At 35.2% G+C, this 26,156-nt stretch overlaps 1 protein-coding gene across 3 annotated transcripts in view; it reads right to left on the minus strand.

The window, feature by feature from the left end:
• The window catches only part of cdh12.S (cadherin 12, type 2 (N-cadherin 2) S homeolog), a 435,062-nt gene that overhangs the window by 4,982 nt on the left and 403,924 nt on the right, over positions 1–26,156 (minus strand). For all 3 annotated transcript variants that reach the window (XM_041567647.1, XM_018241720.2, XM_041567646.1), the window contains 5 exons: positions 22,516–22,703; positions 18,895–19,148; positions 14,640–14,776; positions 6,983–7,104; positions 1,921–2,038 (listed from right to left, as the gene is read on the minus strand). In XM_041567647.1, coding sequence (XP_041423581.1) covers positions 1,921–2,038; positions 6,983–7,104; positions 14,640–14,776; positions 18,895–19,148; positions 22,516–22,703 — 819 coding nt within the window. The remainder of the gene's footprint in view (positions 1–1,920; positions 2,039–6,982; positions 7,105–14,639; positions 14,777–18,894; positions 19,149–22,515; positions 22,704–26,156) is intronic.

Consider the following 26,156-nt stretch of genomic DNA (forward strand, 5'->3'; position numbering starts at 1 on the left):
CTGCTCCTTGCAGTGAAAGGCAGCACCCAGAGTCCCTCTGGGAGTTCCTTACATGGACATATATCCTTTCCTGCTCTGTGCCCTGCTCAAAGAGATCTTCCTAACAGTCTAACTAGAATTAACATTCACACAGGATCCAAGATGTTCTTCAATCTTTTAGTGTGGAGATTGACTTTTCAGCTTACACTCAAAGTCAATAAACCCAGCAAAAGTGCCCAAATAAACAATGACGGGAAGGAAGCACGAGACACAGGTGATGACATAAGGGCTTAAGGTCCTGTTTTGAAGGGCTGCATGCGTCAAAACTGCTTGCCCGGTTTTCTAAATTGGGAAAACTGGGCAGTATTCCATATTATTGCAGTGGCAATTGGCCAATCATTGATTGCCATGTCATAGTCCTGCCCATGACATCACAACCCCTGCATTATACAACCCCATCCCCATTGCATCATGGCCCCGCCCCCTGCCCAGATTCAATTGGACCAAAAGGGGGCAACCCTACCACAGACCCTTTAAAATATTCCATATCCCTCCTGCAGTGTGATAATACACATGCAATAATTCAGTTTCTGGCATGGTATAAAAAACATAAAAACATTTGAAATTTGTGTGTACAAAGATTTTTTTGGCAACAAATGATTTTAAGTGAAATCTCGTGAGAATTTGTATAAATGGTTGTAAAATAATTTATTATTGTGGTAGTATAGTAAAAGGTGTGATGTTTGCTACTGTTCTAGTAACCAATCAGCACTTAGCATATCGTTTGCTATGGGTAACCAGCCAAGCTGGCAAGATTTTTTCCCTTTGTACCCTGCCCAGTCATGAGTACTGACAAGCACAGGTTAGAATTGAGTGGTTGATAGAACTTGCATCTGATGCAACAATTGAGCAGTGGTGTATTCATGAGGGAAGGGATGGAGGAGGCATGAAGGCATTCTCATCAAACACCTAACTTGCACATCATGTAGACATTCAAGTCAGGGAGTGGTGGGTGGATTCTGTTAAGATTTTTATGGTTTACTTTTTAATTTTAAATGGCACTGTTTACATTGCAAATAATTTGCTGTACTAATTTTTTAGCTGTAATATTGGTGTGGAGGCAGCAATCTCAGTGAATTGTTGCTGATTCTGGCCAGTGTTTGTCCATTTCCAATTGTATTTACATGACCTAGCCCCACCTAGTGGTAGACATGAGAATAGCACCCATGCTGCTTGGGTACTATTGACATGTCTACCACAAGTTGGGGCTGGCAATGCAACAGATCCTTCAGCAGTGGTGTCAAGCAGCGCCATTTCTGATGAGGCGGCTCCTGCAATGCCGCCCCCCCCCTTGCCGACTTACCTGTCAGGAGGGGAGGCAGGAACACTATTGCGGAGACTGCAATTGCGCTCTGTCGCAATAGTACAGCCAAATTTCTGGTTTAAAAACCAGAAATTTGTCTCTTAAAGGTGCAGGAGCGGCTTTATGCCACCCCTGGAATACTCTCTGGTGCTGCCTCCTGAGGCAAACAGCTCAGTTCGCCTAATTGGTGTCACGTACCTGCTATTTGGTTAGCTACCCTCTGCTCTGTTAATAGGCTGCTGGGGAGGGAAGGGAGGGGATGATATTACTCCAACTGGCAGTGAAGCAGTAAAGAGTGACTGAAGTTTATCAGAGCACAAGTCACATGACCTGAAGGCACCTGGGAAACTGAAAATATGTCTCACCCCATGCCAAATTTTATAATTAAATATAAAACAAATCAGATAACAGATATTTGGACTTATTTATTGTGATAGAACTTTACTCCAGATTATAAATAGAATGTTAAAAATACAAATGTGTAACATGAATATGGACGATACTGTAGCTGTCTGTCATATGAAATGCCACTACATTGGGTTGTTGCACATAAAAATCAATATTATCAGAAAACTTACTTTTGTAGTCATGGATGGTAAAATTGGGGTTTGCTAAAGCATCAGATGGCTGTCTGAAGGAAAAAATCTGTCCTGCTGGTGACATATCTCTGTCAACGGCACCAATAATTTGGATGATCTAAAAGCAGATGAACACATTCAAAGATTTATTTTTTATTTTTTCCCCACACATAAATAAAAGTGCAGCTTCTTCAAAAGAAGAAAACGATTTATCTTTAAATATAGGAAGCTTTTACTACAGACAATGGATAAAGGTTACAGAAGTTACACAGAATGAAATCTGAAAAGTCTTTCTCTTTGAGTTTTTATGGGTTAAATTACTTTGGCATTTTATATAACATTGTAAATAAACCAAACAGTATCAGGTTCTCTGGAAATGGATTTGTTCTATTAAATTCTGTGTCTGCATTGAATAATGAGTTTTGCCAAGTTGTTAATGAATCTTTTCACATTCCTTGTGTATATTGTTAATTTATGTTTCAATTCAGCTGAGTTACTCTGAATAAACCTTATAGCACGTAACAAACTAGATAATTTACAAGATCAAAGGTTTGACCTTATCTGAAATTAAGGTGTATTATTTTACATTCCCCATCTACAAATCTGTTGTGCAGAAGGGATGTGATCAACTAATTAAAATACAGGACAATAAATCTAAATGAATGTGAAAACACACTAATACATAAACCCACTGGAGTTTAAAAAATAGTGTTGGGGAAACGTTGGTGAAATAACAGTATGATTCTGATATGTTTAATAGAATTCATGCTTAAAATAATGCAAAATGAGGGGTGAGAAGAACTTCTTGGCCAATTCATATTGTGACTGTTTTGTAAGCAAAAGCCCATTGTGCATAGGAATCATCTCTGCACTGTTAATCTAATTATCTACATCAGGACAGGATCAAATGTGGAGTAGCTTCACTTTTCCTGTTTAGGCTGGTGGCAGATGTGGCGCTTCTGGGGAGATTGCCTCATGAGGAAACTTCGGGTGACCTCGGAAAACCGAATCGATCCGAGAGCCATCCCACTGGCGATTCACATTCTTGCCAGCGGGAAGGAATTTCGGGGAGATTAGTTGTCCGAAGAAAAGGAGATTTGTCGCAGGGCGTCATTTTTGACTAACTACATTAGAAACATTTTTTATTTTGCACATACTATGTACAGTATTTACCCCGTTTTTATTTTTATACTGAACTGTTACTTTAATGATGCAATCCTTTTGGCTTTCACTAAACAGGTAACAAGCAAAAGCTGAGAAATATGCTTGTTAAATGCACCATGTTAAACCCAATGACATGCATATGTTGCATAATGATTAATTTTTTGAGAGTATTTATATATAGATTAATGTATTGTGCAAGATACATTCAGATGGAGCGCAAGTTATTTAGGATAAGAATGCAAGCCAATTTTCCAATGGAAATGAATTGGATTATGTGTTCCTTTGCCATAAACGGTGCTCTTTCTATCCTGAGAATAACTATGGTGTTAGGGTCTCCAAGAAGTATGAAGGTTACTCACCACTCAGGGGAAGTGGCCCAGGTGCACCACCCTGAGCCCTCAGCACGGGGGGGCAGACAAACCAACAAAACCAATATGGAGCAGGCACTCAATAAGGCAAACTTCCACCAGGCAAATGTTCAAAAGTGAAAAAGGTTTATTGTGTCCACAGCCTGACGCGTTTCGTGTCACAAACACTTAATCATAGGCCTATGATTGCCTTATTGAGTGCCTGCTCCATATTGGTTTTGTCGCTCTTTCTATCCTGTTAACTTTGAAAGAGACTTTCAACCATTCATTTATGTTTTATTTAGCTTCATGCTGGTTAACGCCTCTTATAGAGACAATGACCTCAATCATTTCTTTTTCATCATTTATACATAGCTTAAAGAAAAGTTGTCCTAACAAGTAGTTCACAAAAAGTAGCATATTATTTACAGTAGTTATTTATATGGGTTTATATTAAAAGCTTGCTCTTTGTGTCATAAAAGGTTAGCATTTTTAAATGGCGACCTCTGGCACTTATAGAACCATGTTGGCTATTACTCATGATATTGTTTCAAATCAGCCTAATTGTTCAGGATCAACATAATTGTTTAGGATTCTGATTCAAGTACTCTGATGTGATATTTGTATTTTATATACTCATCAAAAGAAACTATTCAGTGCATACTGTCATCATCACAACCATTGTAAACAATATATGAAAAATATGATAATATTTATATATTATTATATATTTGAAAAGTCTCAACCCTTTTTCTTGTTAGGTATGACATACTTTGGGGGGAATTTCCATCAAGCTTTGTAGCACATAGACTCTGCAGTAATCGTCATAGAATAATAATAATAATAATAAGGTCCAACTGTAATGGGTTAATTTATCACATAGTACATATATAGTATTATCAGTTATAGTAAAAAAAGAGAACTGATTATACAATTTGTGTTATATTACAACCTTTGTAAATAATAACAATACAAAAGGAAAAATGAAAGTTTATGTGCTGGGACACTAAAGAATGGCTAAGTTTTTAATACTTAATAATTAACAGAAACATAGTTATGTAGGTTCTGATTCAGTGCATTTCAAATCTATTGAGATAACCTATATTATGTATTTTCATTACTGTATATAATTAACAAACATTCTCATCCCTCATCTTGACACTGGTTACAGCATTTATGGAAATCTCTAAGCACTGTCACCAACAGTCATTGGCTACAGTGGAGGGAGGGATAACCCTGTCACAGCCCATTACCATAAAGAGCAAAAATGCAGCATTGCCACTACTATTCAATAATGTTTATAAACGTGCAATAACTGTCATATGGACACATAATTATGTTAACATATATTGAAGCTGTCGCAGGAATCTGTGGATTGATAACATAGTACACATACAACACTTTTTACAAAAAGTTGTAAAATGCTGTGTAATCTTCTATATTATAGTAAGCACCACCAACTAGTTTTATACATCAACTTAAACAACTCCACCTCCATTCAAATGAGCATTTATCAGTATCTGTCCACAGGCATATTTACTAAAGGTCACATTTTTGTGAAGGTAAGGTTTATGAAGCTATGATTAAAATCTATTCCTTTAAATCTATAAATGCTATGGAATTTATTAAAAGATAAAAAGTATGAACGGAAAAAAAATACTGAATGAAAAAGATACAAAAGCAACTAAAACCTCTAAAAAGTTGAGTTTTTCAGATAATTTCTAGTGAAAAAAAATCCAAAAACCTCTAAAAGCTTGAATTGATTGAAACTGGTCCAATAATATCAGTGCAGCTGGGACTTCAACAGCTTTTATTTGGGGCAGTTTTGTAATAGAGATTTTTGTATTTTTTACACTTAAATCTTACATTTTTTGAATTTCAGAGAAATAAAAAAAAATTAGAGAAAAAAATATGATTAGTGAAAAAAAAGAAAAAAAAATGCCCCTTCATTTTATATTACCAGATACCGAAATATAGCTAGCTGTCAACTATGCCAATAAATAAGTATAAATCTTTTCATACAGTGTTTTTGTTACTAAGTTTAAATTGATGCAACCCACTTATTATTAATTAAGAACTGTTATCGCTGTCAACATTGAATTATTCCATGTTAGGTGCTACTTAAATATTTCTAAAATATTCTGGAAAAAAACTGTTCTTCCTACATTGTGTGAATGAGATGTATCAATAAAGTCTCGTCCATCTGTGTGTACATACAGAAACATGAACACATTCCCTAGTAGTGACAACACTTCCCAGTCTAGTGACTCAAGGCTTCAAGGGATTCCGTTTAGTAAAGCCACATTCTATGCAAATACAAAAATGTTTAATTTGCCATTTATATTCCTTTTTTATTCTTTGTAGTAAAGGAACATAAAAAGAGATTGTTTAAGCAAAAAGAAAAGAGGAATTTAAAACATGATATGCTCTACCAATATCATTTTTATAGTTGCTGTACAATTTATTTTAATTATTCTAATTTATAAACAAAATAATAAAAGGCATATCATAATACAAACAGCATTTAATGGAAACAAAAATGTGTTTAAATGCTTTTTGGACATTTAGGGGGTCATTTACCAAAACACAACTTTTTCACTTTTTTTTAAATTTTTTTATAAAAACAAACTCGACCTAACGCCATCCACAAATTTAGCTTATTTATAAAGAAAACAGGTCGAAAAAGTCAGGTTGGAAAAAAAAAACCTCAACTTTTTAGAATTGTTGCGCAACAAATTTGACACCGATAAACTCAAATTATTTGAGTTTTCACACACAGCCCAAAACTCCCAAAATTCATGAAGGTTAAAAACATCTACAAATGGTTAGATACAAGGTGCCATTGACATAAATTTGACAGGTTTTAGAGTATTTTTAGATTTAGGGGCAGATTTAAGAAGGGTCGAATATCGAGGGTTAATTAACCCTCGATATTCGACCAGGAACTAAAATCGTTCGACTTCGAATATCGAAGTCGAACGATTTAGCGCAAATCGAAGGATTATTCGTTCGATCGAACGATTAAATCCTTGGAATCGAACGATTCGAAGGATTTTAATACAACGATCGAAGGAATATCCTTCGATCAAAAAATCACAGGCAAGCCTATGGGGACCTTCCCCATAGGCTAACATTGACTTCGGTAGCTTTTAGCTGCCGAAGTAGGGGGTCGAAGTTTTTCTTAAAGAGACAGTACTTCGACTATCGAATGGTCGAATAGTCGAACGACTTTTAGTTCGAATCGTTCGATTCGAAGTCGAAGTAGTAGTCGAAGGTCGAAGTAGCCCATTCGATGGTCGAAGTAACCCAAAAAACACTTCGAAATTCGAAGTTTTTTTAATTCGAATCCTTCACTCGAGCTTTGTAAATCTGCCCCTTAGACTTTTAGCAGCTTCAGGTCATAATAAATCTGGAAAATTTTTCTCTAAAAGTTCTTTCACAAAAAAACTTGACTAGAAAAAAATTGAGTTTTAATAAATAACCCCCATAATGTACCTTGCTTTTGCAATTTTTTGTTGCATTGTATAAAGGAAAATTGTAATCAATAATACCTGTCCTGGTTTGGCATTTTCACAGACTGTTGTTTCATAGGGTAGATATACTTCTGGTGGAAATTCATTGATATCCAAAACATTTATGATGATTTTCACTAGGCTGGCCAATTGAGGATTGCCTATAGAAAAAAAGACCTTCTCTTTTATAAGGTGCATGTCATCATCATCATCATTATTATTATCATTACAAATCTACTAATGAGTTGTGTATACTATACTAAATCCTACAATCTTTTTCTAGTTAAAACTGGTTAATTAGACTTTTAGTTTATCCATTAACTAGTAGACTGTTTCCTGATACAGGGTATTGTCATATATATTCACTTACAGTATTATACCTCCAAATACATTGTGCAGGACTTTTGTTAAATAGATATCTTACTTCATGTAAAGAATATCCCCAAATCATGCAGTAAATACAATATCCATGTTATACTGTAGTTACGTTATTTTTATAGGGCTCATTAAGATATGTAAACTAACACAGAATTCTTTCAAGTATTCCATATCTAGCTCCCAATGGACTAATTACCTGCAGTAACAGCTCAGTCACCCGATATAAGAAAATTGCACCCCCACCATTAAAAACATGGTATGGAAGTTTCACCCAAATTCAGAAGCAGATTACATTTTACAGTGAACCCAAACAGTAGATCTGATTTATCAATTGTATGGGTGCACGTTCTGCAGTGTTAAGGGGCACAAAATCAAGTATCCTTAGTTACATACAGTACTTGCAACTCTTGCAACCTTTGGTAGATAAAAATTGTGCTCTGTACCATGTGACCTGTTGCAAGGTGTAAAGCACTAATAGCAGAGGGAAATGGAGCCCTGTACCATTTATCCTGTGACACCCAATACTATCCATGGTCTGAATGACACTAAACTTTTCCTCTATTCCCTTCTTGTAAGAAATTTCTTTGATTATTCTTTTTTATCAAACTCAGCTCAAACTAAGTGTAAGGTATACAATGTATTCCATGTTGTTTTGTCAAGTGGTGATTAAGCATATTTGGGCCCAAAGGGATAGTACTATAATCAGAAGGTATTGCCTTCTTCTATAGGAAAGTAAAGGTTTTGCCACCCTTTAGATCCTTTGGTCCCCTGGTCATAAATAGTCGGCTCCATTATAGAAGGGAAGCTGTTTCCTTTTCCTGTGTGAAAGTATTCTGCTAGCAGTTCAGTCACTGGCTATTTATAAAAGGGTAAGGTCCCATATGCTAATTCTCTTTGGGCTGCACACTTGCTGGAGAAAGTACAGTGGTGCTACAGAAAGGTTCCAGAATAGATGATGTAAGGGCAGTTCTGTTATAGTCTCTCTAGGAGTAAAAGACAGGTTCAGGAGTTATTTAAGGAGCAGCCAGAGGCTCCAATGCAGAGACTAGGAGGGTTAGTACCTTGCAGTGACAAGGCCGCCAGCTTAGGGACTCAAGTGGTTAGGCTCAGGGATAGAGAGATCCCCTGAGGCCCCTGTGAGATTTGTAGGAGATTGTGCACCAAAGGCAGGCAATGCTACCTCTGTGTTGTTGTGAACACTCATCCTGGAGGTTGTCAGTATGCACTGGATTATTATTTGTTGGAAGCACTTACTGATCATTTGTGTGACCATAAGCAGCACCCACCTAAGACAGACTGTGAAGAGAAACATATGCCTGCATGTTATTAAAGTTAGTGTTCTACAAATAAACCTTTCAACCATATCCCTGTGTGTGATTGTGGATCAGAGAAGTTCCTAGAGAGGGGTATTGCAGCCCAGTCTGTCCTGACCCTGAGTGGAGGCATGCCATTTTATAGTGTTCCTGCTCTCCCTTGTAGTGGCGACAGTGCTAGATTTCTTGCATTAGCAGAAAAGGGCTATAAAAACGCAAGTGATACAGAACTAATTCTTGCCGGAGTTCAAGTTTCAAAGTTCATCCCTCCATCTGTACCCACATATTATATGGAAAACATGTTTATTCTTTTCAATAAGGTAAACTATTATGTTGATAACACACAATGAAAAAGTTCTGAATTAAGAATTGAGTCCATCTGCTGTAGCATGAATATTTTACTCTCTCTAAAATAATTTCAATCTAAGGATGTCAAGTACAGTTTATGTATAAAAAGAAAGTCTGTAAAACACTTGACAAAGCTATGGTAAAACTTGTAATATGTACAATAATATCTTCATCCCAAGGCAAAACATTGCATTAATATTTAGTCAGAAGACTTGCTTTTGATTTGCCTTCCAGCTGTATTTTCTCGAAAGAATACATTCTTTTGTCAAGTAACATTTATGTCATGCATTTCTTAAATGTTGCATTGCACTCAATGTAAAACAAGTTCTAAAGTTCACAGAAAACTGCAGTGGTTGCTTTTCCAAACAAATGTGATGAAATAGCATTTGTTGTCAATCACTGATGCCTTGAAGCAAAACACAATGAGCAACACAGGTCTCTAATCATTAAGAACAGAGTACTTTGTTGTAGACTTTAGTGTTTGTAATTGTTGTGGTGTTTAGCACACAGCAAGCAATAGCATTATTAATGCATGTATTGTCAGCACACAGAGAATCAACGTTAAAAATGATCAATAAAAATTTGTTGAAAATGCTGTGTTTTTGAGCGTTACATGTTTTAATTACCAAGCTGGAGTCATAGAACTTTTAAGCAATGCTATTGAAGCCTCTCATGTCACTCCAATTCTTTATTTAGAATTTACAATAATATGTTTGGTAGAACTCCTTTACTTCATTGGTGTCTTCTACATTATTAATCTGTTTAAATGTATTTTGAATGAAATATTAACAGTAGTGCCTATACCTCAACTGTGGGTAGTTGGGGTAGTCATGCATTTTGTGCCTCCTATTCTATCCCCAAAAACAACTATCTTTGAGTCCTCATACCAATACAGTATGTAGGGCCTAAAAGTCCATAGGAAGATTGAAGCTACAGGCTTTACTATTTTATAATAAAATCTTGCTCCACACACTATTGAATCATTAAATAGTGCTATGATGATATGATTTACATTTTTAATGGTAATGGTATTTGACAGGACATAACAGAACTGAATCGACATTTTTCAGTAATAACCCTATACAGTATATAGATTTTTTCAATCTCCTTGAATTTACTGGGAATATCCTGCAGAGACTGGGCAAATTCAGTTTGGATGTTTAGTGCAAATGCTACCAAAGTTTTCCTCATTCCTTACTCAGACTGCCTGTTTTCTGGGTAAACAAATACATCTGTATGAAGCATTATAATGGATTATGAAGGCAGGTAATTTTGAATATCTAAATGTATTGTGCTTCAATCTGTAAAACAGGTTTGAGAATGTATGCTATAGTGTCTTCCTGTGTAAAACTGTCCATGATCTGTGACTGTTAACTCTCTTCATCTGCCCATGTCAATGCCATGATAACCTGTTACATCTTCCTATGCATTGTCTATAATCCATTAGTTTGTTTTAAAAGCTATGCTATACCAACTATACCAGGAGTGCCCATGCTTTACTAATTCGAGGTCTACCTTTAGTGATGTTGTCCCATTATGATCTACATCCATAATAGCATTGTTAGCATTTTGTATTACTTAAATGTTATATTGATTTATGGGAAAAGTTATATTGCTATATCTAAGAATGTATACATTTTTAATGTATTATTATGATGATATTATTATGATATTATGATAAATATCTGAATGAAAAGAGTAAAACAGAAGGGTGATTTAGACAAACTGTTTGTTGACAGAGTTTTGAGAACTACTGATCCTCAGCTAAAGGTCTACTGGTAGATCCTGATCTATCTTTTGGGCACCCCTTATCTAGACTACTGAAACTTTGTAAAAACTAGCCTCCCTACCTCCTGGCCCAGTCTGTCTTAAATTCTGCTGATAGAATGCTTCTCCTCTCATCTTAAAAATAACAGGTCTCATTTGGCTTGTACATGTTCTATTTGATTGCACGCTGCACAGTACCCCACCGCCATGTATGTTTATTTATTTAGTTTTCTCTTAGCTATTCCTACTGCTCTACCAGGTGACATGTTCTTTTAATTTACTTTTCCTTTCCCCCCGTCCCTCTCTTTTTGCTTTTGTCCCTTCTCTTCCTATTCTATTCTTCTATCACATCCACTGTTTTTGTATTATTCTGCCAATATTGGGGGTGGGATACCACATGTTGTGGATGCCCTCTCGCTTGTGATGGTGCTGCTTTGCTATTCAATAAAACTTGTCAGTTTAAAAAAAAAAAAAATAACAGGTCTGCTGAAATTCTTATAATTGTATACTGCTGAAATCCTTATAATTTTTAAGCAAAGAATAACTTATACAATCCTTCTCATAACGTTCACGGTCCTTCATTCCCCTGCACCTCACATTTTTTGTCTCTCCATACATGGTCAACTCTACAATTGCTCTAATAGTGATTGCTTGATCAAACCACTCACTTCCAGTGCTGTGTCCTACCTTACACATTTCTCATTTTTTCTATTCCTTACCTGTGGAATACCATCCCTTAATTCCTCCTTGGTTTTTTAAGAACTGAAACTGAAATATTACATATTAGAGCATTTGTTTAATCTGACTCCTGCATTAATGATTTAAATTGCAGCACTTATTGACCTCATATTTCTGTCATGTAGTTACCCACCACTTTGTAAGACTGTAAGCTCTATAGAGCTTTTCTCCTACTTTTGCTTGTCTCGTTAACACTTTATCCGGACTGTAAATGTATATTGTATTCATGTATACTTTATTATTGAGTTGACTCTTTTTTTTGTTCTATTAATGCACTGTCCTACTGTGTAGTAGTGTTTATAAATAAAATCATACATATAGACATACATTTGGCAAATGTGTTTGTATAAATGGCTCTTTGATTAAGCAAGCACTGGGCCAAACCAAGCTAATCAAACTGTTTGAACCCTCAGGCCAATTCTGAGTAACATGGGAGTCCATGCAGACCCTGGGAGGATTCCATCCATGGCTGTTTTCATCTTCACCCAATTGGTGAAGCACAGTTACTAATTAACATCGGACCAATTAGTTATTGGTTGGAGAAGCCATAGTGTTGCCTCCATACATGGGCAAATAAGTTGCCAATTCATTTTATAATTACCAAGTATGCAAGGAATAGTTATATATTTCTAACTAACTAAAATGAATGGAAGAAAGCAAACAAAATGCATTATTGAGGATGATTGCGCAAGGTAGGCTGAAATAATCTTGAATCCTTTTAAAAGTAGTTTTTATTGAGCAAATTTACATTGTAAATTTACATCACAAGAAGAATGCAATAAATTCAGCACTTTTCATTACATAGCATATTTTGACACAAATATTATTTGACTAACTTTAGGATAAATCTTTAGGATAATTATGTATGTCAACTGTGCAATACGCTGTTATATGGGTTTTTTTTTTTAATTTATGTTACTTGCCTTTATTGTCCTCTAAACCCTTTTTAAACCATTCCATTGTGCCCCATACTTCTCTTATTACGAATGCAAGAGAATTTAAAAATAATATCCATCCTACAGGAACTATACCAGGCATCTTGCTGTTATCTTACATGTGGGGATTAATTTGTAATTTTGGATTCATGATGGATTCATGATGTTAAACTATCAGATAACAAAAGGTAGTACATACTGGTGACTAGATGTATTGCCAAACAAAATCTGGTTTGAAAATGCCCTGCTCCAGTAAGGTGGACATAGACGTAACAATTATGATCTACCTGTGACCATTGGTCAACATTTCCCAGCCAGTCTGATGAAAGAGCTGTCCAATGTCCAAGTCTTCTGCCGATATTAGCCACTGAATATCGTATGACTTTGTTTCATATGATATTATTGGTTTGTCTATGGCTACCTTTACACAGGTAAACTTTGATACTTACTAGTGGATTTTTTTACATCTTTCCATTTAAAAGGTGTTGCTTATTCAGGCGAGCTATAAAAAATTGTATAAAGCAATACTGCTTAAGAATACAACCCTTGTGTTGATGAACTACAACTCTTATCATGGTTTAACCCTTGATACCCTTAATATTTTAAATCAAAGCAACCATTCAATATATTTATTCTGTTCATTTGTTAAGTAAACAATGGGATGCTATGGGTTAAAATTGCATGTGTTAACAGGACAATTTGTGATACTCATTGAAACGTGTAAGAGATCTTAAGCTCATTCATGGTTTTTGTGCTTCTACACCCCCTTATGTTTGTAGAAATAATTCCATATGAGAGAAAAAAATAATGATGAAATAAAATAAAAGCAAGATAAGTATCTCTTTAACATTTTCTTAAAACGATTACCATGAATTCAAGCTATGATTAATAATAAATAAGGGTTGTACTGGCACGGGCAAGCAGAAAAAATGAAAATGCAAAAATGTGCATTGCATGGTCAAACTGAAATTTTGAAGGAATTTTTTTTTTTATAGAATTTGCTATAAAACCAGAAATAATCTTTTTTAAATTGTTTTCAACAAATATAGCACACTTTTCACTTTTTCTCTTGCAGTCTTTCTTTTATGCAAGTTTAAAATAGGTTTAACTGTATCTGGACAATGGGGTTTTTTTTCACTCGGAATCCTTTCCTTGGTTTAAAATATTTACATTTATTCTCCTTTTTAAATGCTTTAATCATCATGTCCTTACTATCATTTTGCCTTAAGAACTGACACATTTCTTACTTTAACTGAGGTAAACCTATAAATTCTTCAGTGACACAAATGACAAGAGGGACATTTTTTCTAATCAATAAGACTAATCTTTTCTATTGTCTATAAAGAAGCATATGTGCTGCTCTGTCAGTTTACCACTCATGTCTCTGACCTTTGCTCTTGAGATAGATAAAGAGGTCTGTAAAGGAACTGTCTTTGTGACCTTTAAAACACCTTAAGCAATTATTTAGAAGGGGTTTGAAAGGAAAATAAAAGGGGTATTGTTGATAATTATAGCAAGTTCATTTTTCCTTTTCAAATGGAATACAATGAAGCTATAGTGGTTCTGATGTAGAAAAATAATTCTTCACATTGATCAATCGACAAGCAAAAAGGAATAAAATCAGTGTAGAGACATACATATGGGGATACCTTAAGTTTTGGGCAGGATCAGATCTGAATGATGTATACTTCCTTTAGAGCTGCACAAATGTGTTAATAAAGAATAATAGTAATATAGAGATTGGGGGCTATGCAGAAAAGGCACAGACTATTTATAAATGAATTAGGATCAAGTGGCTGAAGTTGAGGTGTGAACTCTGGTGTGAAATGGATATACGGTCAAATTACATTATAAGGCTTGTTGGTACACTACATTTTTAACTGACAATCTTAAATATTATTATATAATACAATTCTATAGCCCATACCAAGTCCTTTCTCCAGACAGTTAACAAATGTTGGTAGTTAATTTGTTTTCTCTTTGCATGTTTTGAAATGATCCTTGGAAACAGAAATGTAAAAATCAAGTCTTTCCTGCCAAACATGAAGCTGGCAGGCAAAGGCTCCCAAGAACATAATAGTAAGTGTTTCTCTCTGCACTGGTGATCTGTATTTGACAACAAGCTAACAGGGCTATCACAGTGGTCCAAGTGCATGGTTATTGAAAAACGAACCCCCAAAGAACACATCACCTTTATATAGTTGAAAAGATACTTACTAACTTTACTTGCAATAATAGATATGTTAAATTGTGCAGCACTTTCTCTATCCAGCAATGCATTTGTTGCCACTGTTCCCTCATTGGCATCTACTACAAAGTTGTTGTCAGCATCAGTCTGGGCATCAATAGAATATCTAAAGGAGTAAAAAGCATAAAAAAAATCACATTAGTAATTCTCATGGAATTGAATTAAAATCTTTAATATTTAAAAACATACAACAATAAAGGGGAGTTGGTTTATTGTTTTAAGACACTTTATAATTCAGTAGGTATTGCTTAACCATAATATACTCCAATTTTTTGTAATGCATTTAAAACCTGTGTTTTGGATTTTGAGCTGAATTTGACTTCTCAAAGCAGTCTATTGATTTCTAACAAACGGGTACATTTAAAAGTACTAAAGGGCTTTGAGAAATATGGCAATTCAATAAAAACACAATTCTGATTGTCAGGAATGTCAATACATATGATAAAATTTGAACTGCTGAGAATTCTTCAGTTTTCACCAATTTGAATGCATAAAAATGGGCCTATTTACTAAAATTCACATTCACTAATCTCTAAAAATTTGTGGATTGCTTGAAAACTCTGAAAATTAGAGATTTAGGGGCACATTTACTATGGGTCGAATATCGAGGGTTAATTAACCCTTGATATTCGGCCATCGAAGTTAAATCCTTCGACTTCGACTACCGCAATTCATTTGATCGAATGATCAAAGGATTTTAATCCATCGATCGAACGATTTTCCTTCTATCACAAATTGCCTAGAAAGCCTATTGGGACCTTCCCCCATAGGCTAACATTGGTGCTCAGTAGGTTTTAGGTGGCAAAGTAGGTGGTCAAAGTTTTTTTAAAGAGAGAGTACTTCGACTATCGAATGGTCGAATAGTCGAATGATTTTTAGTTGGAATCGTTCGAGTCAAAGTCGTCGTCGAAGGTCAAAGTAGCCAAATCGATGGTCGAAGTAGCCAAAAAATACTTCGAAATTCAAAGTATTTTTCCTTCTAATCCTTCACTCGAGCTAAGTAAATATGCCCCTTATTATCTGTAAAAAAACATAAACCCAGAATTTACCCGATAAAAGCTGTCAGGATCCTGTAGAAGTCAATTGACCATTTTTAATTAAATAGGACTTTTAGAAGATTTAGAAAGCACTGCGTATCTTGACAGCGCTATATAAATAAATGATGATGATGATTTATTGCACTAGTATTTGTCTGTAGTGTTGTCATAGTTATGGGTGAATCTGACCCATATCGCTTCAGCAAAAATGCATTGAAGTCTATGTGCGACAATTTGTTTTCATGTGAGAAGCAGTGCAAATTTTTTTTGGCCTCCCAAATTTTTTTTAACCCATTGGAGTCTATGGGTGTCGGTTTCATGGGGAAACAGTGAACACCTTTGCTCATCACTAGTCTGAAGAACTCAAATATTAACAGGTTTTAGAGGTTTTTGTGGTTTTTTTTTTAAATTTTTCCATTTGTAATTTTTATATTTACGTCTTTTAATAACTTGCATGGCATTGGATATTTTAGAGAATCAGGGTTTAAAAATCCTCTAAAACCACAAAATTTTGACCTTTGATACAGTAAATGGGCCACTATGTACAGTATTTGGAAAATCACCTAATCCATTCCCATTTTGGGTAAAAATACATCATACAAATAAATCATTTATCACCATTCCTAGCATGCACCAAAGTAAATTCTCTGAAAAATGTTCAAAACTTTTTATGGAAATCAAATGTATAGAAAATACATTTTATCTACTGGACTCTTTTATTCTCTGCCAACTCTTTTAATGCAAGTTTTCATAATTTTTTGCTGACGTTTTAGCAGTGCTTAACATTTGGGTAGTTATGATTTAACTATAGATCAAGGTAAATTGCCATGGGCTTCATTTCATACATGTGGGGTACAAAGGGAATAAAATGGTACAAACCATTCAGAGGCATATTTATTATGCTATGTAAAGAACTGTGGGTTAACCACACATTGGCACATTTCACTGTGTAAAAGACGGCATAAAATGTTTACACTTTTTTTCTTATGTGATATCTGTGTCAAATCTGGCGTTTGCATGGGGTGAAATTACACACACCTTCGCTATTCACCTGCGCTATTTATTTTACACAGCTTTTTACACCATTTTTTTTCAGTGAATTTCATTTTACACGACATACTAAATATCCCCCTAAGTACATAGGTTTTTGCTTTTAAAACTATCAATTTAGTATATGTTAGAGCCTACTATATAAATAAAGACTGAGTTAATTCCTGTTCTAATAAGCATTTCTTAAAAACTTAAAACACCTACACAAATAAATAATAATATATAAGCCGTAACAGATACAGTACATACTGTATATCACATATAATTCATAGCAAGGGTATATGGTATTATAGAGGCATAGTTATATATAAATTAAAGCAAAACAAGCAGTCTCCACTGTATGTGGACAAATGCCATGGATTATCGACTATTTAAGAAAAAAGGGAAGGATGTATTTCAAGGTTGTTTCTCCCCATACCACAATTGTGGTACCCATACAGTACATCTTGTGCATACATCTATCCCCCATCATACAGTTAGATATCACTCATTCTGCAGTTGTTCTCTGAATTAATATTTGATATTTCAGCAGATGTAATATGCAATACTTCATGATTTGCATATACTGTTATGGAACCTGTTATCAAGAATGCTTGGGACATGGGATTTTTTGCATAAGGGGTCTTTCCATAATATAAATCTCCATAGCTTACTACTAGAAAGCATACCAAAAAAATATTTAAACATTAAATACACCCAATTGGATTGTTTCAAATATAAAAAGGGGGGTGGTGGGTGCATTCCTAAGGCTAAGTTAAAATATGTTTAATTATAATGGAAGTGCTACTGATTTGTCAAGGTAAACCTACACGGTGGTCCCTAAAGCTGTGGCTGAGCTTCATGTGGTTTGTAGAACCCCCATACCTACCCTGTTTAACTAATGGTGGTCCTATGTTTTTAACTGCAATATCTGCTGCACCTGCCACAAGGTAACACTTTTCCACCTATTTCCACTCATTATACACCTTTATTTAGCTTGTCTTTTTTACTTATTTTTGCTCACACCTATTATTTTACCTATATTCACACTTATACTCACACACATAAATATACACTTTCCAAGTGTGCACCTATACATATAACTTTAATTTGCCTTTACTATTATTTTTTCATTATTTCATGTTTTTTTAAGAAAAATGGGCGTTGGTTTGGGCAATCTCTCTCTCTTAAAAGCCGCAAACTAGTGGCAGGGGAGGATCTAGCCTTTAGACTGAAACCAAGGTTCAGGATACATTTACTTCAAATAATGCTAATATGCAGAGAGGCACAAGACCTTTTATACCATGATGACCAGAGGTAAGTTAGGGACCATCGTATAGGGTTTACCTTGATGTGGTATGGTGGCTTATAAAATTTATGATCATAATTGCACTTGCATATATACTGAATTACTTAGACAGGGGACCAAGGAATGTGCATTGATTAATTGGCCAAATCATTAGCACTTCCATTATACTTAAACACAATTTTACTTAGCCTAAAGGAGTGCACCCACAACCCCCCTTTTTTTGCAATTAGATTGTTTGCCTCCAAGAAGGATTAATTATATGTTAGGATCAGGTACAAGGCACTGCATTATTATTATTATTATTATTATATATTATTATTATTAGTATTATTATTAGTATTATTATTATTAGTATTATTTTATATGTTTATTTTTTTTTTGAGAAAAAGAAAACCAATTTTAAAAATGTGAATTATTTCATTAAAATCGAGTCCTTGATTGATGACCATTCTATAATTTAGAGCTTCCGGATAAAGGATCTCATACCTGTATATCTTCTCTAATGTAAAGTACATTTTCTTTAACTGAAATAAAAGGTTTATTCGCTTAGTGGCAATGGGGCTGCTACACAAAGTCAATGATACTCTCACCAGCATTCTTTTAGTAAATGTCAAGCCAGTTCTACATTACAGGAATTCCTACTAAGGATACAGAATATATTCCTCTTTGGATTCTATGGAACACATTCTCAAATCTTCTTACAGGCCATGCCTGTTTTTAGGTTATCTGCTTTCTTTTTTCCATGCATCTGTTACATTTGCATATGCACATTGAAAATTTGCTTTGAATTATACCATATTTCATTCTGTTTTTGTATTATATAATTTGTACATTAATGCAGTTACTTACCGAATTGGACTGGTTCCAATATCCAAGTCTTGTGCTGTCACAGCTCCTATAATTGTGCCAGTGGGTGTGTCCTCATATACTTCCATTGTATAGGAAGGTTTGCTGAAAACAGGAGGTTCGTCAACATCTAAAACATTTATTTTCACAGTAGCAATATCTTTAAATGGCCCAACAGAGTTGAAACGGTGGTCCAGATGAACATTGGCAGCTTCTACTTTAAATGTATATGCTTTCTTGGTCTCAAAGTCAAGTGGCTAGAAAAAAAATGAAAAATATTTGGATAATGTGCAAATGCTTCTCAATGTTTTAATTAAATGTTTTTTATATTTCAAATCAATTGGGTGAAAATTGGCAATTTTTTAACTGTAATTATCACCAAGATGCCTTCTATGCATTTTCTGACTAAAATTATTTGTCTCCCAAACCTTGTTCATGTATTCTTATGTACACAAATCTGTCTAATAAATGCTCTTGATTCTGTATTTTTTTTTTTTGTTTCCGACAGAATGATTTTATAATCTACCACTGCCCTCTAGTGGTTATTTGTAAGACTACATACGTGTTACATCCTACTATTCTATTCTATAACAATTATTTACGTGTTACATCCTACTATTCTATAACAATTATTTTTAGAGTTTTCAGTCATGTTCATTAAAGCTCAGCTGGATATATCTGCAAGAAACAATTTGCACTATACATTTGCATTGCTTGCCGTTTAATGTACAGTATATACAGCACAAGAATGTTTATCATTAATTAGTGATTCCACTTACATTAAATCTGAGGATTCTGTCCTAGTTATGAAAAGTAAAGCATAATTAATACAGTCCCTCATGGTTAAATAATGCATTTTAAAAAGTCTGTTTATGAGGCATAAGCAATTAATAAGATAAATTAATTTGCAAATTGTTCTGTTGGTGAGAGAAAACCCAGGGCTCCATATGGGATTTTTAAATCATCTGGGAAAATGCTAACGGGGAGACAACTACAGAGAAAAAGCTACTGTCAATAAAGCTGTTATTTATATAAAAATACATTGAAAATTTAATCTACCCACTAACCACTTGTGCTTGCCAATCAGGGACACAGATAATTTTTCTCCAGGCTTTAACTTAATATCCTGCTTTTCAGTAAACAAGTGTCCATTATATTGTAACATAGTTTGTATATGTGTATGACAATATGACATTTCATTATAACATATGTCTACATGGTATATTTTACATATGTGACCCTTTCATATTTTACTGTACAAATAAATATATTTTAGAATTTTCTCTAATATATATATATATATATATATATATATAATATTATAATATATATTATAATAATATTATATAATATTATATATATATATATATATATATATTATATATATATATATATATATATATATATATATATATATACACAAAGCAACCTAGCAGAGAGCAGTTATGAACCTTCTCCCAACCGCATTTACTTACCTAGCATTCCTAGAGCAAACCAGGTTTTCTAAGATCGTGGCATGATGCAAGCTATTCCAAATACCAAGTACAGGTATAGGACCTGTTATCCAGAATGCTCGGGCCCTGGGGTATTCCAGATAAGTGATCTTTCCATCATTTAGATCTTCATACCTTAAGTCTACTAGAAAATCATGTAAACATTACATAAACTGAATAGACTGGTTTTACTTCCAATAAGGATTAATTATAACTTAGTTTGGATCAAGTACAAGGTACTGGATTGGATTGGATTGGATTGTTTCATTATAATGGTGTTTATAGGAGACAGTCTTTCCTTAATTCGGAGCTTTCTTGACAACGGGGTTCTGGATAACTGATTCCATACCTGTAGTGATGGGCGAATTTGTCCAGTTTTGGTTTGCCGAAAAATACGAGAATTTCCCACGAAACTGCGAAAAATTCGTGATATGCATTGAAGTTAATGGGCGTCTGAATAATTTTGAGGAACGACAATTATTATGCAAGTCACTATTCTGATGAGCCGGACAAATTTTTGCCACAGTTTCGCATCTGGTGAATTTATTCGCCCAACACTAGCTAGGGATGGGTGAATTTGACCCGTTTCGTTTTGCCAAAAATTTGTCGCCGGCGAAATGTCAACTTGCATTAGTGGAAGATGACATGCAGGTCCAAATTCAAACAAGTCCTTGATGTCCCATTTCCTCTTTTCACCATGTTTGTGGACTGTGTACACCAGCAAGCCAAGATGAGAAAATGACCCCAGTTTAAGTATATAACGATATTCTGTGCTCTACCTAAGAGAATATCATTTATGAACTCAACTACTTATAAATAAGTAGTTAGCAATAGTGATAGCAATATTTTTTGTCAGGTTTTACTATGTAAAAATGCCAATAGCCGCCAATCAGAGCCAGATTTGTGCTGAGGCCTGCTTCCTCCATCACCCCCTCCCCTTGTGCACATGCATATCCATTTCATCAACAGCCAGAGCACTGAGACAGGGCGCATAGTCCCTAGTGATCCAGCTCTGCATAAATTGAAGTGTCTGGCGGCATACCTCCCCTGAGCTTGTGCCGTGCTAGGCCCAGGCCTTTGTGGCCTTGCCACAAATCGATGCCTGCCTCCAATGTATTGTAAAAAAAAGTTGTGTGGTTTGCACATTTTCACCATTTCACAATTTTTTTTGATTAACAGGACAGATTTGCCAATCATTAGTTGACACTCTTTGCTGTCCCAATGAAAGATTCCCTGGGAAATTCCTTAGATGTGTTTGCGCAGTTTACTGGATTAATTTTTAAAGGTCTTGCCTAATAAGCATTAGCATGAGTTAAGAAATAATTAACAGCAAATAAACAAAAAAACAACTCTGCATTATTAATTATGTAATTAAGTACCATCCCTCACCATAAACACATGATCTTTTTTTGAAGGATACAATAAAATTTAACTGAACTGTTTTTTTAATTTATTTATATAAGTGACAAATTAAAAGGATTCCGCAACGGGGAAGCAAGTTTTTTTTTACAAAATGCATCAGTTAATACCACTCCTCCAGCAGAATTCTGCATTGAAATCTGTTTTTCATATATTTAATTTTGAAATCTGAAAGATAGACATGTCAGTTTCCCATGTACTCTTTACTGGTACACTGCAGGTTGGAGTGATCTCATCCCTCCCTCCACAACCAGCAGCCCTTCAGCATAACAATGGGAAGGTAACCAGACAACAGCTGCCTGACAACTGCATTGCTAAAAATGCCCCCATGCCTCATCTAGTAGTAGCTATGATAACCGCACTCAATAGTAAAAATCCAAGTCCAGCTAACCCAATTGTGGCTCCTTCAGTAACATTGAGTAGGAGAAACAATAGCCTGTCTGGCAGCAGTTCCATTGTAGAGGGCAGGATGGCCTTAGTTGGCTGCCTACAACAATATTATTAAATAAAATACATTTGTTGGTTCAAGAATAAAGTCTTAAATGGTAGGATGAATTACGTGCAATGTACATAGTGTAATTTAGTAATAAAACGATACCATAAAATCATGGCAGAATCCATTTAAAATGCCAACCTTAATGTTTAGAAATATATTTTAACAGAATCTTTGAGAATCTACAAGCTGATTCCAATTATCATTTGAAAACCGTACCTTTCTAAGAAAAATAATGCCTTCTTGTGTGTTATCATCAGTTTTGATATCAAACAGATTTCCTCCATCCCCCGGAACAATGCTGTATTCAATTTCTGCATTTCTTCCAAAATCAGGATCGACTGCACGTATTCTTCCAATTGGCGATCCAACTGGAGAAGCTTCTGGTACTTTTAAGTGAAATATACCTACAAATTAAATATATACTATGTGAAGTCAAAATACAGTGGGATAGGAACATTTTTATGAGAGACAAATGGGGCAAGATGAAATTTGAATATTTGTTAGCTACTTCATTGACAGGATACATAAATACAGCAATGCTTTTTAATCCTATTGTAAAATAGCAAACTTAAGAAAAAGATCTGCAGATCTCTGCAGGTACCAACTAAATAAATCTGAAGAGGCATATAAAAGAGAAAATAAAGAAAGAGTGGAAATAATACAGTGACAGTTTACTGAACATTAAGATTTGGGGTGTTATTAATTCCTAGGGTCCAGGGGCACTACATCTCTAAAAAGTATGGATTTTGGATTTTTTTCTAGTTAAGAGCTAACCTTTATGTAAATTGTATGTTATTGTTCACTCTATTGGCAAAGAAACATTTACCCATTAAAGAGCATTTACCATCTGTCATTATCAATATTAATGAATCAGTATATTGTGGGTAGAACTGAATTTTTTGAGCCAAATTTAAAAAATGTAATAAAAAATTATAGAAAAGGTCATTTGTATTGAAGATGCACACACTTAGAAAAACCTATGTATTTTTATGTTCGTAATGATACAGTACCTGCATCTCCTTTTTATATAATGCATTTCAAGGATCATTAGTGCACATAATTGAAATGTTTTCCCATGAAGTTGCATATACAAAAAGGAAATATTGCAAAGGACATTCATTAAAAATACAAACAGTGGGCCCAGCACACAGGAAATCCTACCAGGGCCCCTGCTGCCAACTCCTCAACTCACCCCCCCACTTGTGCCCCCCAGCTGCCCTCTCTTGTCCTTTGCATCCCCCTCACTCCCTGCCCATAGGTTGGAGAGCGGTTGGGATGGGAGGATTTATTTGCAACTATAGAGAAGCAGACCTTGGAGTGTGGCCCCTTCCATCCCCCTGGTCCCCCCAGTGCTCAAATGCATGACCAACAACATTGGATTTCCTACCACTCTTATCTCCATTCTGGGTAATTCCCTCTCATTACCTATGCATGAGCGAGGAGTAATTTACAACTCAACATAAAATAATCTTATATAATCTATCCCCCTGAAACCATTACTACAATTGTTATGTATAAAATGCCCCTGTTTAGTATGTTACATGGTGCCCCCACAGTCTCTTTGTTGTACCACACTACAACAAATACTGGAGGTCAACAACACACTTCTAATGAACTTGAGAACAGGTTTATTAGCTGTATAATTGATCAATGCATCTTATCAAAGTAATCTCCTCACCACTCTTACAGTTAGTGTTTTCCCCAGACCATTATGCCCCAGCCTCCTGCCTACATCCCCAATTCTCTTTGTCAGGGAGGCTGCTTTTTTCTTCACCACAGTCTTTCAGCAGAAATAAACCTTCTGTCCCAAGTACAGTAGGCCATACATACCCTAGTCCCTATCCTTCTGGGTCCCCCTTAAACTGATAAAGAGGTGGGGCATTGGGGCAGCAGAAATAACATCAACCCCAAGGAAGCAAATCTATGCCAGGGTACTAACATCCTTCTTTACTGTCCCACTGGCTATAAGAGACTGTACCAGCAAAACTCTGGAGGACATACTAAAGTATTTAAACAGTGTGAGACTCCCCCCAAAACTGTTTGATAACTCCTGGCTGACACTGCAGGGCAAGTTGTATGTGCGGGGCAACATGAAATATCTGAGTCATGTAAGAAAAGAGTGTCCCTGGGGTTGTGGGGTGGAGGAGAGTCAAGAGCACTTTTTGGTGGATTGTTCGGTGTCAAACAGTTTATATGAGGGTGTACTGAAGGTGTTGGGTATTTATAATATATGTGCTAATGACTATGCAGAAAGAGCCTATGGGATTATTCATAGGAAGCACCGCTATAACCAAGAGACTGTATTTATTATACTGTCAGTCATTCGATATCATCTGTGGACTATCCGATGTATGAAAACCTTTGGGAAAGACAATCAATCAATAGACCAAACAATAAGTAAAATCTTAAGGGAAATTGTGTTTTTTTAAAGTCAATGAGATTCAGAAAAAAAGCTTGAATGAAAAAAATTGGTTGAACTTTGATTTCTCTTGGTCAAATTCTTTGTAAATAATGTACATATTGTAATATAATGTAATTGTGATACTTTGATTTTGTTATGCTTTGTATTGTTTTTTATTTTAAATAAAAATCCCTATCCTTCTGGGTCCCTAATTTGGGGAGTACAGTGGGACACTAGTTTCTCTTCCTACTTGGGGCCTCTGCTGCTCATCCCTCTCTACCCTGCTATTAACTCTCACCACATATAGCGAGTTCCAACCAATCTATTCTACCACTATCTCACCTAATCACTCCTTCCTGGGTACCCTTCTGAGGTGGCCTACCTCAGACTCCCTGGCATCATATGCTATCCTTTTCTCATCGGTCAAAGAAGAAGTTGCTCACTTAACTTCTTGGGGCATTCACCTTCCCAACATTGCCACTCCGTGGCTGTACCAAAAAGTACAATGGAGACATTTTCCCCACTCCTTACAAATATTTATAAGTAAACATTTTTTCTTCTCATAACAGATTTAAGGTTGAGAACCACAAGTTAGAGGACATTTATTTCTTTGATTCTCACAACTAGCACCCTGTAATTCTTGGTGTCCTCAAAAGACTTTTTACCACAGGGTAAGCAGCTTCCAATGCTTAAATCACCACAGCTTTATATAAAGCTTTCAGGACCAACAGTATTACTCCCACACCATACTGATCTCTTGTACTACTTGAACTACATGTTGAGGATTTGCATATTAAAAATCTCTGCATAGCAGAATTAGAACGATGATGCTTGTTGAATGGGGGAAAACCTTTGCAAGCAAACTTCAGCTTATACTCAGTGCATATTGTTTAGAGTAGTATTTAATAAATAGTTTAACTTAATAATAATAATAATAATTTAATAATATCCGGATATAAAAGCAGTGGTTTATAGACATTTATAGGCTTAGTCAATGACTCATTTCTAGTATATGTGCAAATACTGCCTATTGCTCTTCACCTATCTTAACATATTCCTCTCCCTGGATTTGTGTATTCTGTAATTGTACTCAGAATTATGTCTGAATAGGGCAAAATGTGAAAACCCAAAGATATTGCTTGATAGCACAGTTAACTCAAATCCTACTGCACAGATCCTAGGAGAATGTTTTATTATTGTTATGCATGTAAGTATTTTGGGGGAAAGCGTATTGGGGGGTACTTCAATACTTATAAACCTCTGTAGATGCAGTAATTCAGTATACGAATTTGGTCAGAAGTGGTATTTTAAAAAAGTTTGAACATTTTAAATTCTGGGCTCATATAACAATTCTAATTCAGTCTAGATTGTGTTATATGTATCAAAGAGAATACACACACATTAAAGGGAAATGTTATACACAAGGATAGCCCAGGAATGACCAGCAGCCAAATTA

The sequence above is a fragment of the Xenopus laevis genome, chromosome 6S (assembly GCF_017654675.1).
Source record: "Xenopus laevis strain J_2021 chromosome 6S, Xenopus_laevis_v10.1, whole genome shotgun sequence".
In the NCBI taxonomy this organism is placed as follows: domain Eukaryota; kingdom Metazoa; phylum Chordata; class Amphibia; order Anura; family Pipidae; genus Xenopus; species Xenopus laevis.